Source organism: Osmerus mordax, chromosome 4 (genome assembly GCF_038355195.1).
Source record: "Osmerus mordax isolate fOsmMor3 chromosome 4, fOsmMor3.pri, whole genome shotgun sequence".
Taxonomy (NCBI): domain Eukaryota; kingdom Metazoa; phylum Chordata; class Actinopteri; order Osmeriformes; family Osmeridae; genus Osmerus; species Osmerus mordax.
In genome coordinates this window covers 19199330-19226798 of record NC_090053.1, presented here as the reverse complement: position 1 = coordinate 19226798, position 27469 = coordinate 19199330, and the positions used below count along the sequence as shown (strand labels likewise).

Below are 27469 nucleotides of genomic sequence, written 5' to 3'. Positions count from 1 at the left end.
CACCAATAAAGAAAACCAGACCTGAGTCTGGGCCTGGACGCTGGACCAGGTACTACACCTGGAGCTGGGTTTTTTTCGGCCAACCTCAAATGTTCCAAAGGTGGCTGTTCAGTGAAAGTTCTAGAAGCATCGGTTCAGGCTACACAATATTTCACCGGTGAATGTTCTAGAATCTCCAGTGAGCGTTCCAGGGTATGTCTATGCCTCTGCGTAGGGCAGGTGGTACTGTTCCTCCCTCTTGTTGCAGCGCTTGGCCACAATGGCCAGGTAAAGCACCAACAGGATGACCCAATAGCAGGCGTACAGGACGGCGCCCGCGATCAGCAAGGCCTTCTCCGTCTCGCTGAAGGGCTCCTGCGTCTCACAGTAGATGGTGTAGGCCACGCCCCCCAGCAGCACCAGCGCCCACATCGTGACGGGCACCGCCCCGATGAAGTTCACCACGATCTTCCTGCGGCCCGAGGTGCCCCAGCCGGCCTTGTTGATGGTGAGCAGGGCGAAGATCTTGGCCGGCAGCAGGCTGGACATGTAGAGCAGGGAGTAGAGCGACATGAAGATCATGACCAGGCTGCCCCTCAGGAAGCAGGCGTAGGTGGCCTTCACCATACCCACCAGCTGCACCGTCAGCAGGAACAGCAGGATGTTCCACAGGCGCCCGCGGTAGAACAGGTGGATCACCGTGGCGACCAGGAAGAACGGGAAGAAGCCCGTCACCACCGACTCGTAGGTCATCCACAGGCTGTGCTTGTGGAACCACAGCGCGTTGTACAGCCACTCCCGGAAGTAGGACTTGCTCCAGCGCGTCTGCTGGTTGAGCCAGCGCAGGTAACGCGTGGGCGTCTCCGTCTGGCACTGCGAGCGCGCCGTGAACTTGGTCTTGAAGCCGAAGCTGAGGACCCGGTTGGTGAGGTGGCGGTCGTCCCCGAAGCTGCACCTGCTGCCCAGGAAGGTCTGGTGGTACCAGGGCTCCAGGAAGCGTTGCAGCAGGGCGTTGCGGTACATGCCCAGCGGGCCGCTGATGCACTGCACACAGCCGAAGTAGGACTGGCAGGCCCTCTCCACGTTGAAGGCCATCCAGTAGCGCACACTGCTGAGGAAGGAGATCCACGAGTCATACTTGTTTAGGATCTAAGGAGACCGGGGGTGGCAGAGAGAGGAGAGGATTGGAGAGTAGAGGGAAGGGGAGGGAGAGGAGGTATTGAGCTGTTATTGATCAAGGATTGTTCTGTGTCTCATCCTCATTCGTGCGTGGAGCAAAGAGATCTCTCACCTGCACGTCTCCGCCAACTCCGCCCACTAGGGGGTCCTCTTCCAAAACCTTCAGCATCTCGATGGTACAGGCTGGGTCCAGAACCGTGTCCGAGTCGCACACCTGCGCAGCACGCACCCACCCACGCACACACAGACACACACGCACACAAGTGGGAAGATTTCAGCACTGATACATTTGTGGTTGGTTGCAGAGACGAGATGAGCACAGCTGCTGCCAGGGCCTCTGGGGCTTGTTAGGACCCTGCCCTGCTCCCTCTGGAGGTAATGAGAGCCTGCAGACAGATGGACAGCAGGACGGATGGATGGATGGATAGGAGGCCCACAGGTGTTCCATAATAATACAGAGGGGGACGGGTTCAGCTAGATGACCCCTGAACCTTGACCCCGCAGAGGCCTGGGGAGAGGGCAGAGCGAGGACACAGGTCTGGGTCCACTGACACTTTGAATGACCTTGTTTTTCTTTAAATAGTGCAGCCGAGTCAACAGAACCGTGCCAGGAGTGCAAAGACCGAGCTACAACAAGGGAATCCAAAGGGTCTTTAGGTCTTTCATGAGGGATTTTTGACACCGTTCAGCAAAAACATCAAGGACAGCAAGGACACAGAGCAGCTGCCTGGCTACTGGTCTACGGATATAAAGTCACTGAAGGTGAATTCGGTCCACTTCCCTGATTGAAATGATGGACTTCTCTCTCTCTCTTTCTGTGTGTCGATTTAAGGCCTTGTGCCAGTGGAGACTACTGCCCAGAAATATCTGAAAGATCGAGCAGGCCAGAGACCTGAGGGAGACCCAAGGAGACCCTGAGGGAGACCTGAGGGAGACTCAAGGAGACCCTGAGGGAGACCTGAGGGAGACTCAAGGAGACCCTGAGGGAGACCTGAGGGAGACTCAAGGAGACCCTGAGGGAGACCTGAGGGAGACTCAAGGAGACCCTGAGGGAGACCTGAGGGAGACTCAAGGAGACCCTGAGGGAGACCTGAGGGAGACTCAAGGAGACCCTGAGGGAGACCTGAGGGAGACTCAAGGAGACCCTGAGGGAGACCTGAGGGAGACCCAAGGAGACCCTGAGGGAGACCTGAGGGAGACTCAAGGAGACCCTGAGGGAGACCTGAGGGAGACCCAAGGAGACCCTGAGGGAGACCTGAGGGAGACCCAAGGAGACCCTGAGGGAGACCTGAGGGAGACCCAAGGAGACCCTGAGAGAGACCTGAGGGAGACCCAGACACACCATAACCCTGAGAACACCAGAGGGGCACTTCATCAACTTCAGCAGCATCAGCATAATTTCAGATTCAAACATTTAGAACCCATCAACCTTGGCAGACTTCCAATAAAGTCCACTGAATAATACAGTCAATATTTGCATAAGGTTACCTCTTGAGACTAAAAACGAACAATCACAGAGACAATGTATATTCATTTGGATTCTATATGTTAATGCAATATTCAAAATGGTAGTTCAGATGATGCAAGGTATTTTGTAAAATACAAACATTCCTTGGCACTAACCAATGTTTCTGTTAGAACTGTGCACTGAACATGCACTTATTGTACAATGCTTTGGATGAAAGCGTCTAATGCTAAATGAATCCATGTAAATGCAGGCTGTGTGTCTTGAGGTGTGAGCAGTCCTGGAGGAGGGTCTCACCTGCACGTAGTCCACAGTGTCCCCCAGGGCTTTGAAGGCTGTGTACATGACCTCCCTCTTCCCCCCCCACTCCTGCATGATACAGGTGTGCCGACACCGCCTCACCAGCCTCGCCACCCTGGCCGCCTCCTCCATGTGCACCGTGCTCCCTCGCCCCCCTCTCCCCCCGACGCCGCCGCCGCCGCCCCCGTCGCTATGGTAATTCCCTTTCCACACCATGCTGCCCGCCTGATCGGCGCCGCCCATCACTTCCTGGAAGATGTCCATCATGTAGCGGTCCTCCGGCCGGTTGCCGTCGACGACCAGCACCACCCGGAGGCCGGGGAAGGAGATGCGGCGCACGCTGCGCAGGCACTTGCGCAGGTAGTCGGGGTCCTCCTGGTAGGCGGCGATGCAGAGCGCCACGGAGCGCCGCAGGTGCTGCGGGCGCGAGGGACTGCGCATGCGCCGGTGCTCCAGGAAGGCGAACAGGCTCTGGAGGAGCAGGTGGAGGGCGAGGATGGCGCCGTACAGGCCGAAGGAGAGGTGGTGCTGCTCGGTGTGGATGAACTGGTAGCCCGTCACGTAGGCCAGCAGGATGCCGAAGAGGACCACCGCCGCAAAGAGGGTGGTGATGACGATGTTCAGCCCAGTCCTGCAGCGAGAGGGCATCTGGGAAGGAGGGGGGGAGGGGGGGGGAGACAGAAGAGGAGTTTACAGAGAAGTATGGGCACTGGGAAGACGTACCATTTCATGAACAGCACACACACACACACACTCTCTCTGGGAAAAACTGTGGGTAAGTGAGTTTACAGGTGAGTGGCTCAGGAGGATCTTGGGAATCTTTCCCTACTTCCCTCTGGGACCCTAAACCAGAGAGGGCGTGTCCCAGCTCAATGACTTCCTGACTGCAATTTCCCGTCTAAATTCCCGTTCATTTTCCATGACCTGTTTACCCAGTCCCTCATCTTCCTCCATTCTGCCCTCCATAAACCCCTCTGTTCCTCCCTCCATTTTCCTCTCCAGGTTAATAGGTCTCATTAGTGGCTGTTCAGGGGCTTGCCCAGCTCTCAGGAGTGACCAGGAAGCAGAACAATCCTCCTCTTTCATCTCTGTTATTACCTCTCTGGGGCCTCCCTGAGCAGAGGCTTCTTTCAGAACCCCAGACCCAGACCCAGTCCCAGACCCAGACCCAGACCCAGACCCAGACCCAGACCCAGACCCAGTCCAGGCCTAGACCCAGTCCCAGACCCAGACCCAGACCCAGACCCAGACCCAGACCCAGACCCAGTCCAGGCCTAGACCCAGACCCAGACCCAGACCCAGACCCAGACCCAGACCCAGACCCAGTCCAGGCCTAGACCCAGACCCAGACCCAGACCCAGACCCAGACCCAGACCCAGACCCAGGCCCAGTCCCAGGCCCAGTCCAAATCCAGGCCTAGACCCACACCCACGCCCACGTCCAAACATGGATCCAGACCCAGACCTCTGACCGGGTCCAGACCCAGCCCCATACCAAGTCCAGGCATTGTGATCTCTCTGAAAGAACCTCTCCATTGTTTTATATGGGTTCAGGTGAATCCAGTATTTCCTAGACCCCTCCAGGGAGGGGGTGCGGGGCACCAGTCTCTGGTCCGTGGGGGGTAGTAAGGAGGGGCAGGGGGGAGAAAGAAGACCAGCATTCCCTAATAGCCCCAGGGGCAGATAGAAGATCAGAGGAGGCAGCCACTGACAGGCTCTTTGACCCTGATTGGCTGAGAGGTGGTGTGGGGGTGGGGCGGGCGGTGTCACCCAGAGGGTGAAATACACTACAAAAGAAAAAAAGGAAGAAAGGAAAATCTATGTCCACCTGACTATGTTTTCATGGTGATAACTGTCTCACCGATGCACCATGTTCTTCAGTGCACCCTCATACCAGTCTATAAACTAAATCATTTCAGAAAGGTTTGATTACAACGCATAGCAAAACACACCAACTGTGACCCATCAGCCCTGTCAGAGGGTCATTGGTGAACCCCCAGGGGTCTCTCTGCATGGATCCAATACTCACTGTGTCCGTGGATCTGTCTATCGCCTCAATCATGTCCTGATCATCACCTTCTACCCAGCCCTGCTAGCTCCTGGTTGGGTCCAGTATCACAGCTGCTCTGTCCTGCTATCCAAAGTCCACTGGTCCTGCATACTTCCAGCTGAAAAGATCTTCATCTCAAATGATTCCCTGTCAGTATTCCTGCATGGCTCATAGTTAGCTAGTTCACCAGGGGTTGTCAGGTAAGGTATTCCCAGGTGTCCTGCTGCCTGCCTGCCTGCCTGCCTGCCCCCTTGACTGAATGGACTGTGGTTTGTGGAGAGGAGGAGGGGAGGAGAAGGGGAGGAGGTAGGAGCAAACTGAATGAATGAACATTTTGGCGGTGGGACATTTTCACTGAGGCAGGAGAGGAAAGGAGAGGGAGGGGGGGAAAGGAGAGGGAGGGGGGGAAAGAGGAATGAGACACCAAAGAGAGGAGGGAGGGAGGAAAGGAAGACACCAGGAAGGGAGAACGACCAGGAGACCAGGTGAAGGAGTGAGAGAGGAGGGAGGGAGGGAGGAAAGGAAGATACCAGGAAGGGAGAACGACCAGGAGACCAGGTGAAGGAGTGAGAGAGGAGGGAGGGAGGGAGGGAGGAAAGGAAGACACCAGGAAGGGAGAACGACCAGGAGACCAGGTGAAGGAGTGAGAGAGGAGGAGTGCAGTTTCCTGCTCTCTGGCCCCTAAACTCGAATCAATCCTTTCTGCGCTCTGCATCGATCGCCTCCCACACACTCGGTGATGTGAGTCACAGCCGAGTCAGGAGTCACAGTTCTACAGCCACAGAGTTAAAGCAGCGCTTGAGTTCTGCACTGAACGACCAGGAGACTCTGAACAACCAGGAGGGCACTCACCTGTGACCCAGCGGCAGCATCGCGGCACTGTCACGTAGGACAGGAGGAGAGGATCGGACGGGGTATGAAATCAGATCTCGGATCTGCGCTAGGTAAACAAGGCCCATGCACTATGACACGTCTATTGTAAACTTCCCACCGGCATCCACCAGGGGGCGCCCTCAGCTCTTTCAGACACAGAGGTACTCTCCCATCGATACCGTCATACAAAGAGAAAGGCTAGAAAATGATTGTTGCCCAAACTGGCATGGCCTGGCCTCCCCCCCCCCCCCCCCCCCCCCCTCACCCACCCTGTTTTAACAGTCACCAGACACAGAGCGGAGCCAGTACGCTGACGCCATGGAAAGTCAGACAGCGTTTTCCTTGGAGACGTCACCAAGCTCCTCAAACGGAATTCTGAGGCGTTATTGCCTGCCTGCCTGCATGCCTAACTGCCTGTCTGCCTGTCTGTTTGTCTATTTGCCTGTCTGTCTGTCTGCCTGTCTGTCTGTCTATTTGCCTGTCTACCTGTCTGCCTGTCTGTCTATTTGCCTGTCTACCTGTCTGACACACACACACACAGACTACAAACACCCGAAATGAAACACACATATAAGCTCAAAATATTCAGGGTTAGTGTTCATAGTGTCCATCTCATTAACTCACGTACGAAAGTCACATGGTAACACCTGAATATAAAGAACTGATTGTATACCGGTCTGCTCCCTACCTGCTACCCTGTTACCACACACACACACACACACACACATATATATATATACTGTACATAAGCACACTGAGGCACTGTTTCAGAGAGGAAACTGGATTGCTACACCTCATGTACCACACATTCACACTCTCTCTCTCTCTCTCTCTCTCTCTCTCTCTCTCTCTCTCTCTCTCTCTCTCTCTCTCTCTCTCTCTCTGACTCTCTGACTCTCTCTCTCTCTCTCTCTCTCTCTCTCTCTCTGAATCTCTCTCTCTCTCTCTCTTTCTGACTGTCTCTCTGTCTCTCTCTCTATTTAAGTAAATTATTACTAACTGTAACAGTTTAAAACACAGCTTGTTGTTCCTACCTTCATGAACCAGTGGACCTCCTGGCTTCTTCTCCCTCTCTGGAGTCCACCGGCAGCTCTCCCCCTCTCCCCCTCTCCGTCTCTCCCCCTCTCCGGCGTGTGTGGCTGTTTCGGCGTCGGACCCCAGGTCTCTCCTCAGCACAGCTCTCCTCTTGTTCCGCTTCCCTCACACTACATCTTTATCCCGCTGAATTCAGGAGATCCCTCATCCAAAATACAGCTCGACCTCCTCCTCCCTCTCTCCTCCCTCTCTTCCTCAGTTCCCTGCCCCTCCCTCTCTTTACTCTCCCCCCCCCTCAGTCCTCTTCTGCACTCCCCTTTTACACTCTCCACTCTCTTCTTCTCTGTTACCCTATTACCCTATCCTCTCACTCTGTCTCCCAGGGCTGACCCAGGGCATGTAGGCCACTCACACAGTGTGGAGTACAGTAGATCAGAGTACAGTACAGTACAGCTGAGCACAGCTAGCCAGTAGAGCAGATTACAGTACAGTTTACTACAGTGCAGTACAGGAAATCAGAGTATAGTAGAGCAGAACAGAGTACAGTACAGCACAATGTAGTACAGTACAGCACAGGTAGGCAGCTCAACCTGCAGTAGAAGAGTTGAAGCAAAGAAACCTGTGGCGGGAAGCAAAAGAGGATCTGGAGCTAGTTCTGGTGCTGTTTGGACAGGGCCCCTCAGCAGGGGAGTCCATGCCTGCTCCAGGCTCTCTCCGCTGGGCTTGGAACCCTGAGTGATGGGCAGGAGGACGGAGGTGTCTGCGGCCACCTGCTCTCTGTGTCTCTCTGCCTCTCTCTCCTCTTTCCGTCACTCACACTCGCTGTCCCTCGCTCTTTTCTCCTCTTTTGTTCATGCTCTCTTCTCTTGAACTACAACTTCCCCCCCATCTCTCTCTCTCTCTCTCTCTCTCTCTCTCTCTCTCTCTCTCTCTCTCTCTCCTCCACTGCTGCAGTAGTACCTCCTCTTGAGTCCCAGTGCTGCGCAGCCTAAATCCCTTCTCTCTGCTCCTCTTCCTCTCTTCCTCCGTCACTTTGTCCCGGCGCTGGGCACATGCAGCCCACTCTGACGCTGCCTTTCTCTCTCTCTCTCTCTCTTTCTCCCTCCTCCTCTCCCCTTCATACCCCGCTCCGTTCCTCTCCTGTCCTCTAACCCCCCTCCCTTCCCTCTGCAAGTGCTCCACTGCGTTCTGCAGTGCAGCCAGCCTCCAACAAGACCCAGGACTGTTCCACCAGACGCCCTCTCCACTCTGCCTGCCTCAAAGCATCCTTTATGGGCTTGCTTATTTATCTACACCCCTTCCTCTCCTCCTCCTCTTCTCATTTGCACTGCCGACAGTCTGCAGGTCCCCCTCTGCCAGGCAGAAGGATTGAGAGAAACTGCAGCAAGCCTCTGACATAATCAATAGCCACTCTGCAATCAAACGCGGGCGATCCTTCAGTTGGCCAGGCATCCCTATAAACTATGTCGATGGCTCTGCAAGTGTGTCTTCGACAATAGCCTCGATCAAACATGCCTTCTCGCTCTCTGATCTGGTTCATTTTACACACACACACTTTCTATTATTTCCTTTCTCACACACACACACACACACATACACACACACACCAACACCCTCTCCATCTTTTTCTCTTTACTGCTCACTGTGCCACTTGGCCGAGCAGTAATTAGTGTAATGGCTCTCTGTATGGCTGTGGTGTGTGTGTATGTGTGTGTGACAGAGAGAAAGATATGGAGAGACTATCCTATTATCTCTTCGGGAGGGATGTCCTTGTTTGCATGGTGAGACACCAGTCCTGCAGAAACAAAGGTCACATGTCCTACTGCGTTACTTGACCGTTAAACTGCTGTCAGGATGCTGTCATTTTAATAGAGGCAGTTTCAGAACTGAAAAAGAGAGATGCTTTGCTACACACCCAAACACATTTGAAAGGGGACCTTTTTTGCATTTCTTTTTTCTGGATTGCTCATATGTTTATGTTAAATATGTCAAATATGTTTATTAGGCAAACCCATACACTTGTCACATAAATTGTGAACATTTTAAAAGCTTTTTTTCTGGGTGGATAGAGTTATAAGACTTAATAAAACCTTCTCATAAAACTGACCTGTGGGAATATCTTTGATTAATGATTATATTTGGAAGTATAGAATTGATAGCCGGGCAAGCAGACAGTTCTCAGAACTCAGGAGCAGGTATTAGTTGAAGCAAACTAACACCATTGTCATTCTTAGTCTGGCCTGGCACTGAATTTAAAGTGCCCAGGGGAGAATGTTTGTAGGTAAACACATGTGGAATCTAGTGGAAGGAGAGTTCGGTGAGACCAACATCTGCCAAGGAGATGTGCCAGGAACGTGTCACGACAGGAACACCTCCTGAGAAGAACAGTCCACATATGTGCAAACACGGATGAAATACACACTGTTGACTTGGTCATCTTCTCAAACGAGAAAAGGGGAGGGGGGTGATGTGTGTCGAGTCATGCCTCTCACAGTTAACATGGAGCTCAGGGCCTAACCCCTCACCTCCAGGGGAAAACCAGGACAAAAGATGGAATGTTCGTCACAGTCCATCCTTCTACACAACATTTATATGTCCTACCCTCATTCCCAGTTCCCATCTTAACTTCTATCCCAGCATCCTTGATCCCCTCTTGTCCACTGTTCTTCCCAGCATCCTTGATCCCCTCTTGTCCACTGTTCTTCCCAGCTTCTATTCTCCTCTCCCTCGAACCTTACATTCTAGTTTTCACCCTAACCACTCTTCTTAATGTGTAGTTGCAACCACTGTCTGGGTTTGGGATACAGATGACCTGGAAAGTGTGTGTGTGTGTGTGTGTGTGTAGTAGGATTCTCTAGGGATTTCTGTCTGGATTCACAATAAAAATAAACACATTTAGTTTCAAAATAGTTTATTTTCTGCTGTGCAGGTGGTGGATTAACTGAATTCATGATCAAAAGCCTTGAGGTTTGGGTTCACGCAGAAAAGGTGAAGATATGTGTCTACACAAGCTCGGCCTGTGTCATTATGGAGGTGACTGATGTTAGTCCCTCTGTGTCCAGGCCAGCTGTTCTCAGGGCAAGACCACAATCTTCTTCTCCAGTTTCTGCCGGGGGAAGAGGTACGTCTTCATGATGTCATCGAGCTCCTCCAGGGCCAGCTGGGCGTGGAGCACCGTGACGGGGTCGCGGTCAGACCGCACCGCCCACTTCAGAGCCCGGTACAGGTCCAGCAGAACCTCACTCAGGACCTGGGGAGAGAGGGAGGCGTGGGGGTGCAGGGGACCAGATCAGAGGGCGAGAGGAGGAGAGAGAGGTCTGGTCCTCCTGTCCTCAGGTGTGGGGTCAGGCCCGGCTTGCCCTGTCAGACTCTCCTCAACTCTGCTGTGTCATTATACCAGCTCGCCAGCTGAAAGCCAGGGCCCTAATGACAGGCCCGTTCACCTGGACAGACCTGGCCTCCTCACCTGGAGAGACTTGCCACCCCCCCTCTCTCTCACCTGGACAGACCTGCCCCCCCCCTCACCTAAACAGACCCCCACACACACAGACACACCTTACCTACACAGACCTGACCCCCTCCCCTTCTAGCTAGGCCTGAACGCGACAGCCCGTTTCCCAGGCCGGGTTCAGACGGGAACAGTAACACCCACTGAGCTGTGAAGAACCCTTCCCATGGTCACCCTTAACGTGGCAGGCCGCGCCGAGGCTGATCTACGGCCCGCCCTCGCGTCTGAGACAGGATGCGAGGGCCGGGCCTTCCTTCCTGCCGATGGCCCTGTTATCACAGAGACGGCGAGGGAGGGAAAACCGGACCAGATTACAGGCCCGGCCGTGTCAAACAACAGGCTGGAGCTCTAGGAACCGAGAGGCCCTTCCCATCCGGGCTGCTATCCACACAGCCAGGCTGCTATCCACACAGCCAGGCTGCTATCCACACAGCCAGGCTGCTATCCACACAGCCAGGCTGCTATCCACACAGCCAGGCTGCTATCCACACAGCCAGGCTGCTATCCACACAGCCAGGCTGCTATCCACACAGCCAGGCTGCTATCCACACAGCCAGGCTGGAAACAGCTTCTGGCACCACTACCGAGGCATTCCTCTGCTCTTCCTCTCACTTGTATTTCATCCTGTCAACCGATTGGTTTCCTGAAAAGCGTGTGTACACTACGACGCCATGGCGACGTGGGGAATGTCTTCTATGGTCTACCTGAACTATAGGCTTCTTGGCCCTGTTTGTACAATAACACTGAGCACACACACACACACAAAGTGTGTGGTTGGGTCATGTGTGTGTGTGCCTGCGCATGCGTCTGCATGCATGTGTGTGTGTGTGCCTGCGCATGCGTCTGCATGCATGTGTGTGTGTGTGCCTGCGCATGCGTCTGCATGCATGTGTGTGTGTGTGCCTGCGCATGCGTCTGCATGCATGTGTGTGTGTGTGTATGCCTGCGCATGTGTCTGCATGCATGTGTGTGTATGCCTGCGCATGCGTCTGCATGCATGTGTGTGTGTGTATGCCTGCGCATGCGTCTGCATGCATGTGTGTGTGTGTGTGTATGCCTGCGCATGCGTCTGCATGCATACGTGTGTGGGTATCTGTGCGAGTGTGCCTGTGTCTGCATGCATGCATGTGTGTGTGTGTGGGTATCTGTGCGAGTGTGCCTGTGTCTGCATGCATGTGTGTGTGTGTGGGTATCTGTGCGAGTGTGCCTGTGTGTGTCTGCATGCATGTGTGTGTGGGTATCTGTGCGAGTGTGCCTGTGTCTGCATGCATGTGTGTGTGGGTATCTGTGCGAGTGTGCCTGTGTCTGCATGCATGTGTGTGTGGGTATCTGTGCGAGTGTGCCTGTGTGTGTCTGCATGCGTGTGTGTGTGTGGTTCCATACCTGGGTGGTTTTGTGACTCAGGCCCCTAAGCAGCAAGGTGATCACATGGACGGCTGCTCTCCTCACCTCCGCCTCCTTCTCGCTCTTTATCAGGGATGTCAAACAGGTACTCAGCTGGGGGGAGACACACACACACACACACACAGAGATAAGGCTACCCAGAGGAGGATGGTGCAAACAGCTTGATACAGCATGGTGAGCTATGGGCTCTACAGTGCTGAGGTCAGACCACTGCCAGGGGACTAATCGATGGAAGGACAAGACATGCTAACGTACTCTCTCTCTTACGAGCAAGCGCGCACGCACGCGCGCACACACACACACACGCGCGCACACACACACACGCACACACGCGCGCGCGCACACACACACACACGCACACACACGCACACACACACACACAGCTGGAGAGTGAAGGACTCGGCAGTAGCAGAAGGCCTCATGAATAAGCATCCCTGTTCCTCTTACTGACAGAGCTGCTTATTCATGACGGCGAGCCACGGTACGTACACACACACACACACACACACCTCGTACACACACACACCAGATTTATATATGCCGGTGACTACAGCAGCAGGAGCCAGGGACACACACACCCCTCACCGCTCACACACACAGCACACGTAACACACATGCCATCTTTCTGCCAACTAAGACATTTGCCGAACCTACGTTTACATGGCAGCCCCTCCCCTCCCGTTCCGCCCACCAATAAAGAGCAGACCTCAGCAATGGGGGCGGGGCTTGTGAAGGGTGCCGTGTGGGAGGAAGTTGTTGCAGAGGGGCAGCGAGACCAGGACAAACCGAGCCCACGACCTTTCACCTAGGCTACACCCCCCCCCCCCCCACGATGACCTCCTAGACACACACACACACAGAGGAGCAGACAGGTGGAAGACAACAGGCAGGCTGGTTGCTCACCTCCTGTACCAAGGGCCCCAGGGCGTAGTCCAGCCGCTGGCAAAGCTCCCCCAGGTTGGCGAGGCAGCTGGCTCGCACGCTGTGGTCCTCGTCCCTGGTGCCCCTCAGGAACACCACCAGCAGGGGGCGCCCCAGATGGGGGGCCAGCTCACCTGGACGACAGAGATGGGGTGGAGGCTCGGGTCAAACGAAGGAAGGGTCAAAGGGGACTCATAACACCAGCTGTGTCTGATCGATCGACCAGCTTGTTGTTAGGATCTGGTTTGAAGGGCTACCTTTAGTAGGGTTGGATTGTGTGTGTGTGTGGGCGCGTGTGTGTGTGTGTAAGCAGCACGACATAACCCTGCCTGCCAAGCCTTCAAGGTGGTGAGCGCTCTCTTTCAGTCATTCTCTATTTGCCTTGCTTGCCCTCCCTTCAACTGTCCCTCTCTCTCATTCTCCCTCTCTCCTCTCTCCCTCTTTCCTTCTCTCCCTCTCTCCCTCTCTCCCTCTCTCCCTCTCTCCCTCTCTCCCTCTCTCCCTCTCTCCCTCTCTCCCTCTCTCCCTCTCTCCCTCTCTCCCTCTCTCCCTCTCTCCCTCTCTCCCTCTCTCCCTCTCTCCCTCTCTCCCTCTCTCTCTCTCTCTCTCTCTCTCTCTCTCTCTCTCTCTCTCTCTCTCTCTCTCTCTCTCTCTCTCTCTCTCTCTCTCTCTCTCTCTCTCTCTCTCTCAACTGCTGAGTCACACTTCTGCAGAGGTAACAGCAGGGTCTTTCAGCTGCTCCTTCTGATTCTAACAGCATGGAGGAAAGTCCTCAGAGTAAGAGACTGCTATTTAAATGTGTGTGTGTGCTTGTGTGTGTGTTGACATCTTTCACTAAGCCCCCTGCTGACACACACTGGTCATTGCTGCCCGGACTTGGCCAAGTCCTGGAGAGGTCAGGTGACCGGGCCGGGGGGGTGGGTGGGGGGGCAGCTGGGTGTGAAGCATGGGACACGTCCAGCTGGTTCTACTGCTCACACACAGATACACTATGAGCAGCCCTTTCTTTAGTTGTTCTGGACTTTCACAGCAATCCTTGCCTTAATTAAAGAGAAAACAGGTGTGTGTGTGTGTGAGCGCACGCATAAGAGGTTTAAAGGACGTGTGGTGCAAATCCTTTGTTCCCCTCGACATCTGTTCCTGTACAACCCCCCCCCCCCCCATCCCAGCTGTGGAGGTACCCTAGGATAGAGGCTGGGGCGTTCTGCGTGTCCGCGAGGAGGCTGTAGAGGTAGGAGAGAGGCCCGGGACAAAGCTAGCAGCTGCTGGACTGGTTAAGAATGGCGTCTGTGGGGCCAGGGAGTCAGGCCAGGACTGTCTGGTTTAAAGAACCCCTCTTCTGTCTGGAGAATGGTACGATTGCTGTCTGGCCGGCAACCACAGAGAGAGGGGAGGCAGCAATACATACACACACTCTCTCTAACACACACACACACATACGCAGGGTGGAACAGGGAATCACTTAACAGAAATATATTTCAATAAACTCGCTTCGAAACAGAAAGTTAAGATTAGAACAAGCCTGTACTGTCTGTTGTCAGTTTTATAGCTTGGTGAGAGCAACTGTCTGACACTTCTGCACAGATACCACGCACACACACACACACACACACACATGTTCTGAATAAGAAAGGCCACACACATGAGCAAGCACAAACACAACCACAGTCTCTGAGACAACGAGCTCAAAAGCTCATTGAGACCCACCCCTCCATTAACGCTGTGTTAACTGCATGGTTGTGGCTAGCTGGGGTCCCTCCCATCACCGGTCACTTCAGCATATCAGAACATCCATCTGCTTTCACTGGTCTAGCGGGCCATCTTCCAGGCTGCGGCTTGGATATGAAGGGGATGTGGGTGGGTGCGTGTCTGTGGGTGTGTGTGTGGGTGTGTGTGCTCACCCATGGCCCGGCTGGCCCTCATCAGAACCTCTCCCACTTTGAGGCGTGTCTCCAGACTCCTGGGGGGGGCTGGGGGGGTCTGGGGCGGGGGACCGCACAGGGGGGAGGGGTCGTACTCTCCCAGAAGCCTTTGCAGGATCTTTTCCGGGTAGGAGTCTGCAAGCACCGCCAAACCTGAAGAGAAGATCTCCACGGTAACCACCTCTCTTTCTTTGTAGTCGTCATTTTACAGTGGGCAGAACAAGAGACAGCCGGTCACCCTATAAACCTTCTAGAACCATCTAGAATCCTCTCACCTTGAATAGCAGACAGGTACACAAAAGAGTCTTCGTGATCCAAGTTCTCAAGGAACAGCTGCAAGAAACCAAACCAGAAACATGTATAGGTACATACATGGTATATCCACACCACACTGATACAATGGACCCAACATGGCCCAGGACATGTGACAAGACACAAAGGGAAACAGAATACCAGGAAGAGTCTCTTAATCCCTCTGTCTATCAGGTATGAGGCCTCAATAATGAGGCGTGTGCGTGTGTGTGTTTGTCTTTGTTTGTGCCTGTGTGTGTGTCTTAGTGCCTGTGTGCGTGTGGGCAGTGATCTGAGGTGAAGGATGGCACACACAGAGGGGATTCTCATTACAGAGCATAGTAAATGAGGCGGTGAGCTGGTGGCTCCCCCCCTGCATGGTCTACCTCCGCCATGTTAACTAGTCCCCAGGGATGACCCCCCCCCCCCCCCCCCCCCCCCCCCCCAGAGAAGACCACTGTCTCTGTCCCCCTCAGGGCTCTGATGTGATCTCCTCATCCATTAAACATAGGCTCCTTCTCACACACACACAGACATGCACAGACCCAAACACGTGGACCCACGCAGCCTCACACTTCCGGGCTCCCAGGACTGGAGCTAGCAGACTGGAAGATCTACCCACCGAGAGGAGCTTGTCCTGGGCCTGGACGGCCTCGGCGTCCCTCTCCACCACCAGCCGGGTCACGGCCCTCAATGCCACCGCCCTGGTGGGCACATCAGGGTCACACGCCTCCAGCAGCCAATCAGAGAAGCTCATACTCAGGGGGCCGCTGCTCAGCCCACGTCCTTCTGACGGCCCCCTGTCAGGACCGACCTCACCTCCAGCTGACCCCCTGGGGGTCTGGAGCGGTGCTGTCTGCCCACGGCGGGGGGCTCCGCTCTGGGCTGGTGAGGAACTCCAGGCATGGGGGGGCTGGGGTGGAGGTTTGCCTGTGTGTGGGGAGGGTGTGGTTAGGTTGGAGATGTGCGTCTGTGGTGCTGCAGCCATGGAGGCGTCGGATTGGCTGGTCTGTGACTGGGGGCTGGATGTGTCTGATTGGCTGGACAGGGGCCTTCCTTGAACATGGGTCCTGTGAGTTTGAGGGGGGTGGTCTTGTCGTCGGGGGGCGTGCGCGAGGTTGTCCGGGCGGTAGGCGCCGTGCGTGGCGATGACGGCCCGCAGGTCGGACGCCAGCTCCTGGATGACCCGGTCAGGGTGCTTCTGGGATAGCTCCTCCAGGGGGGGGAGGAGCCTGGACATGGAGGAGTAATCCTCCCCCTTCAGCTGAGGAAGGAGGGGGAGAGGAGGACAGGGGTAAGGAGAGGAGGAGAGGAGGAGAGGGGTAAGGAGAGGGGGTGGGGGGTGAGAGAAGCATTTGAACGAGGCATATGATGTACCAAGAGTGAGAGAAAAGCAAAAAAAGGGAGGACAGAGAGAGTTTGTCCACACACAGAGGGAGAGAGGGGGGGGGGGGTCCAGTACCTGAGGTCCAGACAGCATGGCAGCCACCAGGCCTATCCCCATTCTGAGGGTCTGGCTCTCCACTGGGCCCTCGGTACCAGGACCCTGAGCCAGACCCACACAGGCTCGCTGGAGCAGGGACTCCATGAACACCACCACCTGGGACAGACAGACAGACAGAAAGAAACCAAAGCTAGACACCAGACGGCCAGACAGACAGACACCTAAGTGACAAGTAAAAATGGGTTGACAGGCGCACCACTGACACTTTCTCCACTTTGTTCGAGCGCAAAGGAAATTCTTGGCAACAAAAGTGTCTGGCTGCACTCTGCAGAGATAAGATGTCTAAATATAAGAGCTTATCACTAAGGCCAGGAGACATGGTGACCCCTAATCTGGGAGGTACTGCTTCCTGTCAGACCGGTGACACACCGCAACACACACACACCACACAAAACACCGCACCATGTTAGGTCTCCCCTCCTCCTCTACCTACTTCTCCTCCCGCTCCTCATCCCAGATAAAATAGACTATTATTAGGTCAGCATGACTCAGTATGGCCTGGTTTCCTCCAGGCTGTGTACTGGTACTGGAGTTCTGCTGCTGTTCACTCCGACACTGCTCCACAGTACTGGGGGTCCAGTCTACGCTGGTGAGAGGTGTGTGTGTGTGTGTGTGTCACCTGGGTGGGCTCGCGGAGCAACAGTGTGTGTGGTAGGCCCTCCGACAGAACAGCCAGCAGCTGCAGCAGCGCCAGCCTGTGACCCCGCCCCTCCACACGCCCCTCACGATGCTGCTCCGCCTCCAGCAGAGTCATGGCCGACACGTCCACTTCCTGCTCCTCCTCTGCCTCTTCCTCCGCGGCCCAGGAAGTCAGCTCCTAAGACGCAGGGAACCCAGGTCAGAGATCCAGAACCTTCCCCCGGCTCGATGCCAAGGGGGCCATAGCCACTTAAGAAGCCCTTAATCCAGGCACAGTAGGGGCTCCATGGAGGGTGGGGGCTCCAATACCTGCAGAAGCCCCAGGAAGAGCTCCCCCGGCAGGCTGCTGTCCTTCAGCTGTCCCAGCAGCTGGACCAGACACTCCAGCCTCCACTGCTCCCCAGACAGCCTCTCGTACAGGGCCTCGTCCTCGTCACTGACACAGGGAGGGGGAAACATAACAATGCTGGTTTTAGATCCAGATCCAGTTGTTATTTGTTCTACTTAAAGTGGGCGCAAGGAAGTGTGGTTCTAGGGATTATGCGTTCTACTGACTGTGGGTTCTGGTACTGCTGGGTTCTAGTGACACTGGGTTTCGGTTTGAGACGGGTTATGGTCACCTGCTGTTTTCCTGGGCGGTGAGCTTGGCCCCTCCCTCGCTGCCAGGGCAGAAGGTGAACCGTGGGGCCACGCCCCCGCCCCCCCCACCCGCCGCCCCTCCCAGACCAGACAGCTTCCTCAGCACAGCCAGGGCCGTGGGGGGGTCACAGTGGGTCAGGTACCACAGCAGAATCTCCTGGCAGGGGGCACTAAGGAGCAAGTATGCAAACACAAACATTAGACTCGCAACATGACCCAGGACCTTCAACACAGAAGTAAACACCAGCAAGTAGCCTGATGACGGAATCAAAGAAAGGTTGAGTCCAGAAACCCCCTGGAGCAGAGGTGAGAGCAGGAGGAGGAGGATGGAGAGAGCAGGAGGAGGAGGATGGAGAGGGAGGAAGGAGAGAGCAGGAGGAGGAGGATGGAGAGAGCAGGAGGAGGAGGATGGAGAGGGAGGAAGGAGAGAGCAGGAGGAGGAGGATGGAGAGAGCAGGAGGAGGAGGATGGAGAGAGCAGGAGGGGGAGGATGGAGAGAGCAGGAGGAGGAGGATGGAGAGGGAGGAAGGAGAGAGCAGGAGGAGGAGGATGGAGAGAGCAGGAGGAGGAGGATGGAGATGGAGGAGGGAGAGAGCAAGAGGAGGAGGAAGGAGAGAGCAGGAGGAGGAGGATGGAGAGAGCAGGAGGAGGAGGATGGAGAGAGCAGGAGGAGGAGGATGGAGAGAGCAGGAGGGGGAGGATGGAGAGAGCAGGAGGAGGAGGATGGAGAGGGAGGAAGGAGAGAGCAGGAGGAGGAGGATGGAGAGGGAGGAAGGAGAGAGCAGGAGGAGGAGGATGGAGAGAGCAGGAGGAGGAGGATGGAGATGGAGGAGGGAGAGAGCAGGAGGAGGAGGAAGGAGAGAGCAGGAGGAGGAGGATGGAGAGAGCAGGAGGAGGAGGATGGAGAGAGCAGGAGGATGAGGATGGAGAGAGCAGGAGGGCGATGATGGAGAGAGCAGGAGGGGGAGGATGGAGAGAGCAGGAGGGGGAGGATGGAGAGAGCAGGAGGGGAGGATGGAGAGGGAGGAAGGAGAGAGCAGGAGGAGGAGGATGGAGAGGGAGGAAGGTGAGAGCAGGAGGAGGAGGATGGAGAGGGAGGAAGGAGAGAGCAGGAGGATGGAGAGGGAGGAAGGAGAGAGCAGGAGGAGGAGGAAGGTGAGAGCAGGAGGAGGAGGATGGAGAGGGAGGAAGAGAGAGAGAACTGACCGGAGGTGGGAGACATTCTGCTTGGTGAAACAGAACAGGGCGAAGAGGACAGGAACCAGGCCTCCCAGGGCCTCCAGCAGGACCGGGGACGGGCGGTTCCCCACAACGCACACCTGGGGGGGGGGGGGGGCATGTCACACTCTGGATCAGTGTTCACCGTTCAGACTGGGCTCAGTTTGGGGGGTCGTGACTGTGTTCCTCTCACCTTGAAAACATCCTCAACACAGCGCGTCAAGTCCCTCTCCTCCACCGGGCATTGATCTTCACCCTCCCCTAACACACACACACACACACTTAATGAACAGAGCCATCAGTTAAAGTTTTAACCAATCCATCTCTGACAGTCTAGATCGGTCCTTGTTTATCAGTGTATCTCTATCAGTCTACATTTTGTCTTTGCTTGTGGCTCAGTCCATTTCCCTGACCCAGACAGTAGCAACACCAGGTACTGACCCTTGACCCCGCTGCACCGCTGGAGGGGGCTCAGCAGGGGGTTCAGGAGGTACCGCTGGGCAAACTCTGGCCTGTCCTCGACCATGGTGAGCGCCGCCCTGGTGGCCACGCGCTGGAACTGCTGGGCCGTTATCTTGTCCCTGATGTGGAGCAGCTCCACGACCTGAGACGAGACCGAGACACAGCTGCCATGACGTCGCTTCTCAATTCAACTCGGGTGGGATTTGAATTCAGCGCCAGTCCCAGGTGGGACAGCATGGTTGGGCCAGACCTGGGGGCACACCAGCCTGTAGTAGCTGTCTGCAGAGAGGCTCTGCTGGGGACAGGCTGCCAGGATCCTGGCCACCCCATCACACGTCCTCCAGTCTGAGTCTCCCCCTGGTGGCCAGAACAGGGACAGCAGCACTCAGATGGGCTCACTACAGAGAAAGCCTACCCTGCGCTCTGCTTACGGTTCACATACCCTTTCCACAGTGAGAACAGATGTGAACGGTTGCTGATTGCTAAGAAGGAAAATCAAAGGAAATATTCCGTGGCCGGCTCTGCTTTCACTGATTCTCACCTGTGCTGCCCTCCAGGACGGCCCTCACCACAGCCTGGACCCCACCAGGCTGCATCAGACGCTCAGACAGCAGCTGGCCACACAGTCGCCTCAGCCACGGGGGGGCCTGGCCGAGGACGGCCCCACCACCTCCACCCGTCCCTGGGGGGCCACCGGGCGCTCTGCCTGGAGGGGCCTGAGGGCCAGACGAGCCGGAACGAGAGAGTGAAGACAGGGGAGCCGTCTAGATTCAGGAGACACACACACACACACATCTGGAACCTACCTGTTTGGGACCCCCTTGGAGGATTAGCAGCTCCTTGATGACAATTGGCTGGTAGACTTTACCCAGAAGGCTTTGCAGGGCCTGTCGACAGGACTGGCGTTCCTCTGTGCTGAGTTCCTACGTACCACAACGAGGGCCACACGGTAACCATGACGACAGGGAGACTGTGTGGACCAGCCTATGCAGTTTCAGCTGCATTCCATGGTACACACTGGTAATACCAGTGGTGTAGAACACAGTGGATCAAACAAACTACCCAGCAGTGCATGTGATTAGAACTGTAATACCTTTTCCTCACTGGCCCAGGCCCCCTGGTGGCGCTTGGGTCGGTACCCCAGCTGGCATAGCGCCGCCATCACGTCTCCGAGGTGACGGGTGAAGACCAGGGTGGCGAGGGAGGAGAGCTCCGCCAGCTCCAGCAGGACCCTCGTGGTGGCGAGGAGGCGGCGTTGGGGAGCAGGTGCGGCGTGGGCGCGCACCAGCCCCTCCGCCACAGAGCCCAGCGCCGTGCGACGCCCCAGGGGCACCCCCACCCCGGGCGCCAGGTAGGGGCAGAGGCCCAGTGACACCACGAATTGCAGCGCGGCGCCCAGCGTCTTCTGCTGGCTCACGCTCAGCACGTCCGGAGGGAGGGGAGGGGCCATCTCAGGGGTGGGCAGTCTGGCGGCGGCTGGAGGCGGGGCTTGGTTGAACAGCTGCAGCTGCAGGGCGAGGTGGCGAGACAGGCTGAGCAGCAACAGGAGAGCCTCCTGAACGAAGCTCCACGTGGGGTCATGGCTGTTCCTACACAACCAGGTAGCCTTAGCCTGCACCTCCTCCCTCAGCCCGCGCAACTCCTCAAGCTCCCTCTCTCCATGGAGACGCTCGTCCAACAGATTTAGGTTGGTCTGCAGCGCAGCCACGAGCGCTTCCTGATGTGTGAGATTTGTATTTCGCCCTGCTGCCTCTGAAGGGGGTGGATATGGACGAAAACAAATCAACGCGATGTTTGCGGAGCACTGTCCCGATAGATGAAGCTACAGGAAACACTGATGGCTTCTGCTGGGTGCCCCACACAGAGAAAATATTACATTCTCTTCGATATAAACAGATAGAACACAAAACAGAGCTAGCCTGCAATAACAACATTCAAAAGAAGCTATCCATGAAGACGCATAATTAAATGTTTGCTTGTTTAGCTAACTACATTGTTCAGGAGCAAGTTAACGTTCAACCATACAGCACCAGGAAGTGTTGGTTGAGCGAGCTAGCGGTACCTACGAACTCAAAGCCAGCTTATCTAGTACTGTTGACTTACCCCCGAGTGGTTTAACGAGAATATTAAGTGCAGAAAGTATGGCGGTAGTCATCTTTAGACTTAGGTTACCCAATGAATCATGCTTGTTTTTATATTTTCAAAGGAAATATGGGAAGGCAGCCGACACAGATAACTAGCTAGCTTCTTTTTGAGCCATGCTGCAAAATGTAAATACGTCGCGGTCATTCTACGTCATGGTAAATCATCTTTTTTCACATAATTTACTTTATTGCAAAATAAGAGCGGAAACAAACAACATTTGAAATGTGTTTTCTTTATTTAAGTAAACTTAGTTGTGCAATATTAGCAGAACTTTTTTTTACATTTCAACAACCAAAAATGTTAGTCATAGTTAAGAAAGAAACAATTTTATCACATCATTACCAATAAATAAGAAACGATTTTTAGCACATTATTACCAATAAATAAGAAACAATAGCAGGCTATGCCTGATAAAGAATAAAAATAGCAAATAAATATTAAAACATCCCCCTATAAATATATATCATACAAAACAAATTCTGAGCATTAGAAATAAATATGTTTTCATATTTAAATATGTATAAATTATGTATGTTTTTTAAATAGCTTATTAGACATAAGCATGTTTACTGTTATTTAAAAAATAACTTTAAATGCATTTTATAACAAACACAACATAATGTGAAACATGTCACTACATTTAGTCTTTTACAAATCCTCTACGAGAGGAATTAAGGCAATCAATATGTCATATTACTCATCTTTGGCACCGCGCAGGTGCAGGCAATAGGCACGTCGACATATTCTGTTTTAAGATAGTATCCATTCAGAGAGCCTCCATCACCACGACTACAGGGTCTCCACTTTAACACCATCTTACTTTGGGGGACAGGTACCGATACGTATCCCGCATTTTCAGACTTGTTGATGATACACCCCTTGCATAGGCATTCAGCGACAGTAATCTTCCGCGGCCAGCGTGTCTCGTCCACATCCTCTCTGGAAAACAACGACAAATAAATATTCCAATCTAGAAAGGCCTAGGCTACAACAAATGTACACAATCCCTGTTGTCTATATTTATAGATGATGGTATAATCATTTAAATAAATGTTTATTTACCTTAACCTCCAGGGGGAGATGGAGCGATTACGAATCTCTTTCGAAGTGGAATAGAGTCCGATGGGGCAAGTTGTCTTGGTCTTTGCAAGGTTGAGTGGTTTGCCTGCCTGGTCTTCCACGTGAATTAGTCCTCTTCTAATTTGACGCTTTACCTTTTGGAGTTGGTCGTGTAGCTCCTCCTCAGGAAAGCACGAAGACAGGTGGGACTTTAAAGTCAGTGTCAGGTTGAGGATTATAGTGAGTACAAGAAAAACCTGGAATATAATGATAGAACAATGATTTAAAAAAAAGAATACATTAATTAAAAAAAAAGAATACAATCAGTCATCATCAAATATGCCAAGATATTAGGTATATTTTGGCCTCCCCCCCAAAGAAACTCCGGATAGTTTACCTGCATATTTTTGTGTAGTTGAAATGTGTTGGGATGATAAATTCCTCTCAGTAGTATTTAAGACCAGTGTCTTTAAATTGCGATGTGCCATAGTGTTACGGACTAATATTTATACTTGCAGCCAACATAGTTTAGCTTTGTGGGGAAATCCGCATGCATCAGGAAATGGAAATCCCAGTAGCCTATTGAGTTTCTTCCTCTTCTAAATGAGGTCTCCTGAACAATATAGGACAGCGAGATTGCGTCACGGTGTTGAGGTAATCTCCTTTGTGCTCTTAACATGCATGCATAAAATGCATACATTAGCCGAGCTGTCACAATATATATATATTGGCGTAGTGCTGGTGATGTTTTCTGATGGGAATTTAACTCTGTAACTCCAGACAACTATCATCTCAGTATGCCTGCGCCGCGTCCATTAATTGTATATAGCGGTATAAATTATATCTCAGCGTGAGAAATACGTGGGTCTCACGGCGAGTGCGTGAGACTGGAGAGCTTAGATATATATCAAAACTGACTTTTCGATAACATAAAAACGTCGTGAGGATGAACGACTGTGTGAACTTAGATTTTATGAACGACAATCAAAACCATGGCGAGACTAAAAAATGCATCGCCTAGATGACTGACATTCGTAATTCTGTATCATAATATAAAATACTTCAGGGTCAGGGACCTTATAGACAGCTGAGCTGGGGATGAGGATTCATTGTATTTTGTTAATGACTGCAACATTTGCAACAGCGGGGGAAGATGGTGCGGGGGATGTGAAGGAAAATTCTGACGGTACTGTGTAGTTTGAATAGATCAACTTTAATACAGGCTCTAGACCCAATAGCAAGACATATACCATAAACAAAAAAAAGAAAACACATACATAAACACATACAAACATACTCTTATTCATGAGTCTTAAAAGGCACCCATACCAATGTTTCCACGGATATAATTGATATCTGACCGACTGGGACTTGTGAGCATCATTATAATACAGTTTTGTGACTCATCAAGTCGAGACATAAACTTAAACATCAGGTTCCTCAAGAGAGCCTGTAAAGTGCTGAATAGTCAATATGGCGGCTTAATACAATTTATTTAGTTTGTACAATACATTAGCAAACATAGCGCATGCATGTCCTAACGAAGGACAACTAAAATAGAGTCGTTTGAGAGAGTGGTGAAGAACATTACATACACACTGCCTTATATATAACATATGGTCATTCTGTATGGTCAATCAATCAAGACCAGGGGCGTCGTTAGACCCTTCTTATTGGGGCACGTGCCCCAGTATAAATCTGCCATGCCCCAGTAAAATCTAAAGTTTGAGTTTTAACAATTTACTTTTAGTCCGTGCATTAATTTAGATTGATAATCCCGGGGAAAAAAACGCTGTATCCCGATCAACGCTTGAAAAATTAAAGCAGTTTAACCGAAAACACAAACCGATGCACGCAGAATTCCATGTTAGCTCACTCTTCTGAGCTTGACAAATAGCCACTGCAGCACGCACACAGAAGTCCAGGTGTCGGACTCGGCACACAAGTCACAGTTGAGGTAGGCTAAGAAAACATTACAAAATGAAAGAAAGTTTTTAAATGATAAGCCTACCGATCATCTTATTTTGACTAAAACATAAAAACAATATTACATGAAGCTCAAAAAAACAGTATTTGTGCTCAAATGAATGACAAAAAAATGTGTGTTCTCGCATTACCTATTGATGTCCCTACCAAAGCTGATATCAAACTTGCATCCCTGAATGGTTGTATAGTGGGTTAAGCAAGGGGAGTTTTTATAGACTAGTAGTGCATTGTGCGCAGCAAGCTTGAAAGAATAAAAAGGGATATTGCCCCAGTGGAGCTTTATGTCTAACATCGCCCCTGCTCAGGACCTAGTGTCCCAAAGTCCTTTGATTTCACATTTCTCTCTAGATCAGGAGATAGTAAAGGTACATGAGTTGGCCATTCAAATGGTCAACTGTCCTTTGTGTGGTCATCTTCAAACATAATTACATACAAACAATGAAACATTACATTTAGTCATTTAGCAGACGCTCTTATCCAGAGCGACTTACAGTAAGTACAGGGACATTCTCCCCCGAGGCAAGTAGGGTGAAGTGCCTTGCCCAAGGACACAACGTCAGTTTGCATGACCGGGAATCGAACTGGCAACCTTCGGATTACTAGCCCGCTTCCCTAACCACTCAGCCACCTGACTCCCAGGCAGTACTAAACAGGATAAGATCTCTGTAGCCAAAAGTTCAAAGCAGGGGAAAGATGCTAACCACCCTGTTTAGAGCCCTTCCCAGCCTGCCATTCAAGCCTCACCCCATTTTTCATGTCTGAATAGATCCTTCAGGATTGTTTGTTTCCGTTCGTTCATCCACGCAGACCCACCTGCATCTAATCCCTGGTGAGGCACTGTGAGTAGGTGGATCTGTGTCAGTGGAGACTGTCAGGTTGTTACATTTACATTTAGTCATTTAGCAGACGCTCTTATCCAGAACGACAGTAAGTACAGGGACATTCTCCCAAGGCAATTAGGGTGAAGTGCCTTGCCCAAGGACACAACGTCATTTTGCAAGGCCGGGAATTGAACCAGCAACCTTCTGATTAATAGCCCAATTCCCTAACCACTCAGCCATCTGACTCCCCTACATACACAACGGAGGATGCCTAGCAGGGGTATTCCAGGGCCCACTAGGTCAGCAGGCAGGTGTTCTCACCAGGTTCAAACGATGATGAAGGATATAGTAGGAGAACACTATTTAGGGGAACAACTAGTTATCTATGATCTACATAGTCTCACCATGTTATAAAATGGATGAGATGTTGTGACTAATAAGTTCTTGTATATGTTGGAAAAATCGAAGATGTAACACATTTATCCTGTATAAGAATGATTCTGTGTTCAGCATTCCTTGGGTGCAAAGAGGCCTACCCCCAAATCTGAACTCTGGGTAAACATACAAGACCCTTATCTTGGGGCTGAGGACTAAGAAGAGGGAGTTGTGGTTGTTTTAAGATACTGTGTGACAAGGACTATAGGTGGAGACGCAAGGTCTGGTGACTATTTGTTGACACTTATGTGAAGGAGCTTTTACGACATCAGGTGATCCTGTTGTTGTGTTTCAATCAGGGTTGATGTCGTAAACACGCACACACATAAACACGCACGCACACGCGCGCCAGGGTATGCAATGGAGCAAGGGAGCCAATGAAGAAGAGCCATGGGACATTTGCATGCCTTTGTTTTGTCTCCTTGTGGGCCGGCCGCAAGCAATAAAGCTTTCTTAAACTTGTTCACCGACTGACTGTGCAATGCTTGATAGATTTATATTCCTGACAGTATATTAAACCCACTCTGAATTTGGTTATAAATGACAGTAAACTGTATGCATCATGAATACCAGACCATCAGCACAATAATCCATGTATGTAGAAGTAGAATCAGAATCAGAATGGGATTTATTCGCCATGAAAGTTTGCACAGACAAGGAATTTGCTTTGGCAGGAAGGTGCATACAATAAACATATAGGGACCTAAAATTTAAATATGTGGACTATCTATACTAATAAACTAGCAGTACTAAGTGGGATTAGAATATAATTAAATATACAATAAAATAAAATATAAGTTGCCGTAAATTACAATATAAAAATACAAAAATACAAATATAAAAAAAAATACAAATGTACAAGATACAATTATGTAATGCAGTGCAAAAAGCAGTGTGTTTTAAGAAAGAAGTCATTAGAGTCAGTGTGGTCCCTTGGCCTTGTTGAAGAGGCCAACAGCGGAAGGGAAGAAACTGTTTTTGTGGAGTGAGTTATTGGTCCTGATGGACCGTAGCCTTCTGCCGGAGGGGAGTGACTGAAACAGGGAGTGTCCAGGGTGGGAGGAGTCGGCCACGATCTTCCTCGCTCGCCTCAGGGTCCTCGAGGTGTGCAGGTCCTCGAGGGTAGGCAGATTGCAGCCAATCACCTTCTCAGCAGTGCGGATGATACGCTGCAGTCTGCTCTTGTCCTTGGCAGTGGCAGCAGCGTACCAGACGGTGATGGAGGAGGTGAGGATGGACTCAATGATGGCTGAGTAGAAGTGCACCATCATTGTCTTTGGCAGGTTGAACTTCTCCAGCTGCCGAAGGAAGTACATCCTCTGTTGTGCTTCCATTGCTAAAATGTAAAAGAGTTTAGCAATGGAACTTTATTTTTTGTGAGTCTCAATATCAAAATTTGGCACAGACAGCAAAATGACATCCAACACAAGTAAGAACGTGAGGTAACGTGCTGGCTTTTACCGAGGGAATTGAGAGATCCCAGGGTGGGTTCGCTACAAGAATTTAGTGAGGGTTTTCATCACCAACTCCCTCAGGCTGGCTAGCTGCTCATTTGTCCTTCCCAAGACACCTGTAGCATCCTGACATCTAGGAATGCAGTCCATTCAGTTAACGTATTTGCTCAATTTATCCAGT

General features: G+C 52.3%; 2 protein-coding genes across 2 annotated transcripts; both read right to left on the bottom strand.

The window, feature by feature from the left end:
* Positions 1–198: 198 nt before the first annotated feature.
* has3 (hyaluronan synthase 3) lies at positions 199–3571 on the bottom strand. The gene is made up of 3 exons (XM_067235256.1): positions 2921–3571; positions 1271–1372; positions 199–1128 (listed from the first exon to the last, which is right to left on the bottom strand). Exons 1-3 carry the CDS (start codon positions 3569–3571, stop codon positions 199–201), a joined length of 1683 nt encoding a protein of 560 aa, XP_067091357.1.
* Positions 3572–9774: 6203 nt separating this feature from the next.
* Positions 9775–21636, bottom strand: tango6 (transport and golgi organization 6 homolog (Drosophila)). The gene is made up of 18 exons (XM_067235440.1): positions 21492–21636; positions 20482–21140; positions 20195–20311; positions 19930–20104; positions 19639–19745; positions 19368–19530; positions 19120–19187; positions 18915–19027; positions 17690–17878; positions 17379–17505; positions 17050–17247; positions 16389–16526; positions 15549–16190; positions 14911–14968; positions 14615–14788; positions 12696–12847; positions 11772–11885; positions 9775–10130 (listed from the first exon to the last, which is right to left on the bottom strand). Exons 1-18 carry the CDS (start codon positions 21541–21543, stop codon positions 9954–9956), a joined length of 3423 nt encoding a protein of 1140 aa, XP_067091541.1. The 5' UTR covers positions 21544–21636; the 3' UTR covers positions 9775–9953.
* Between the last annotated feature and the right edge of the window lie 5833 nt (positions 21637–27469).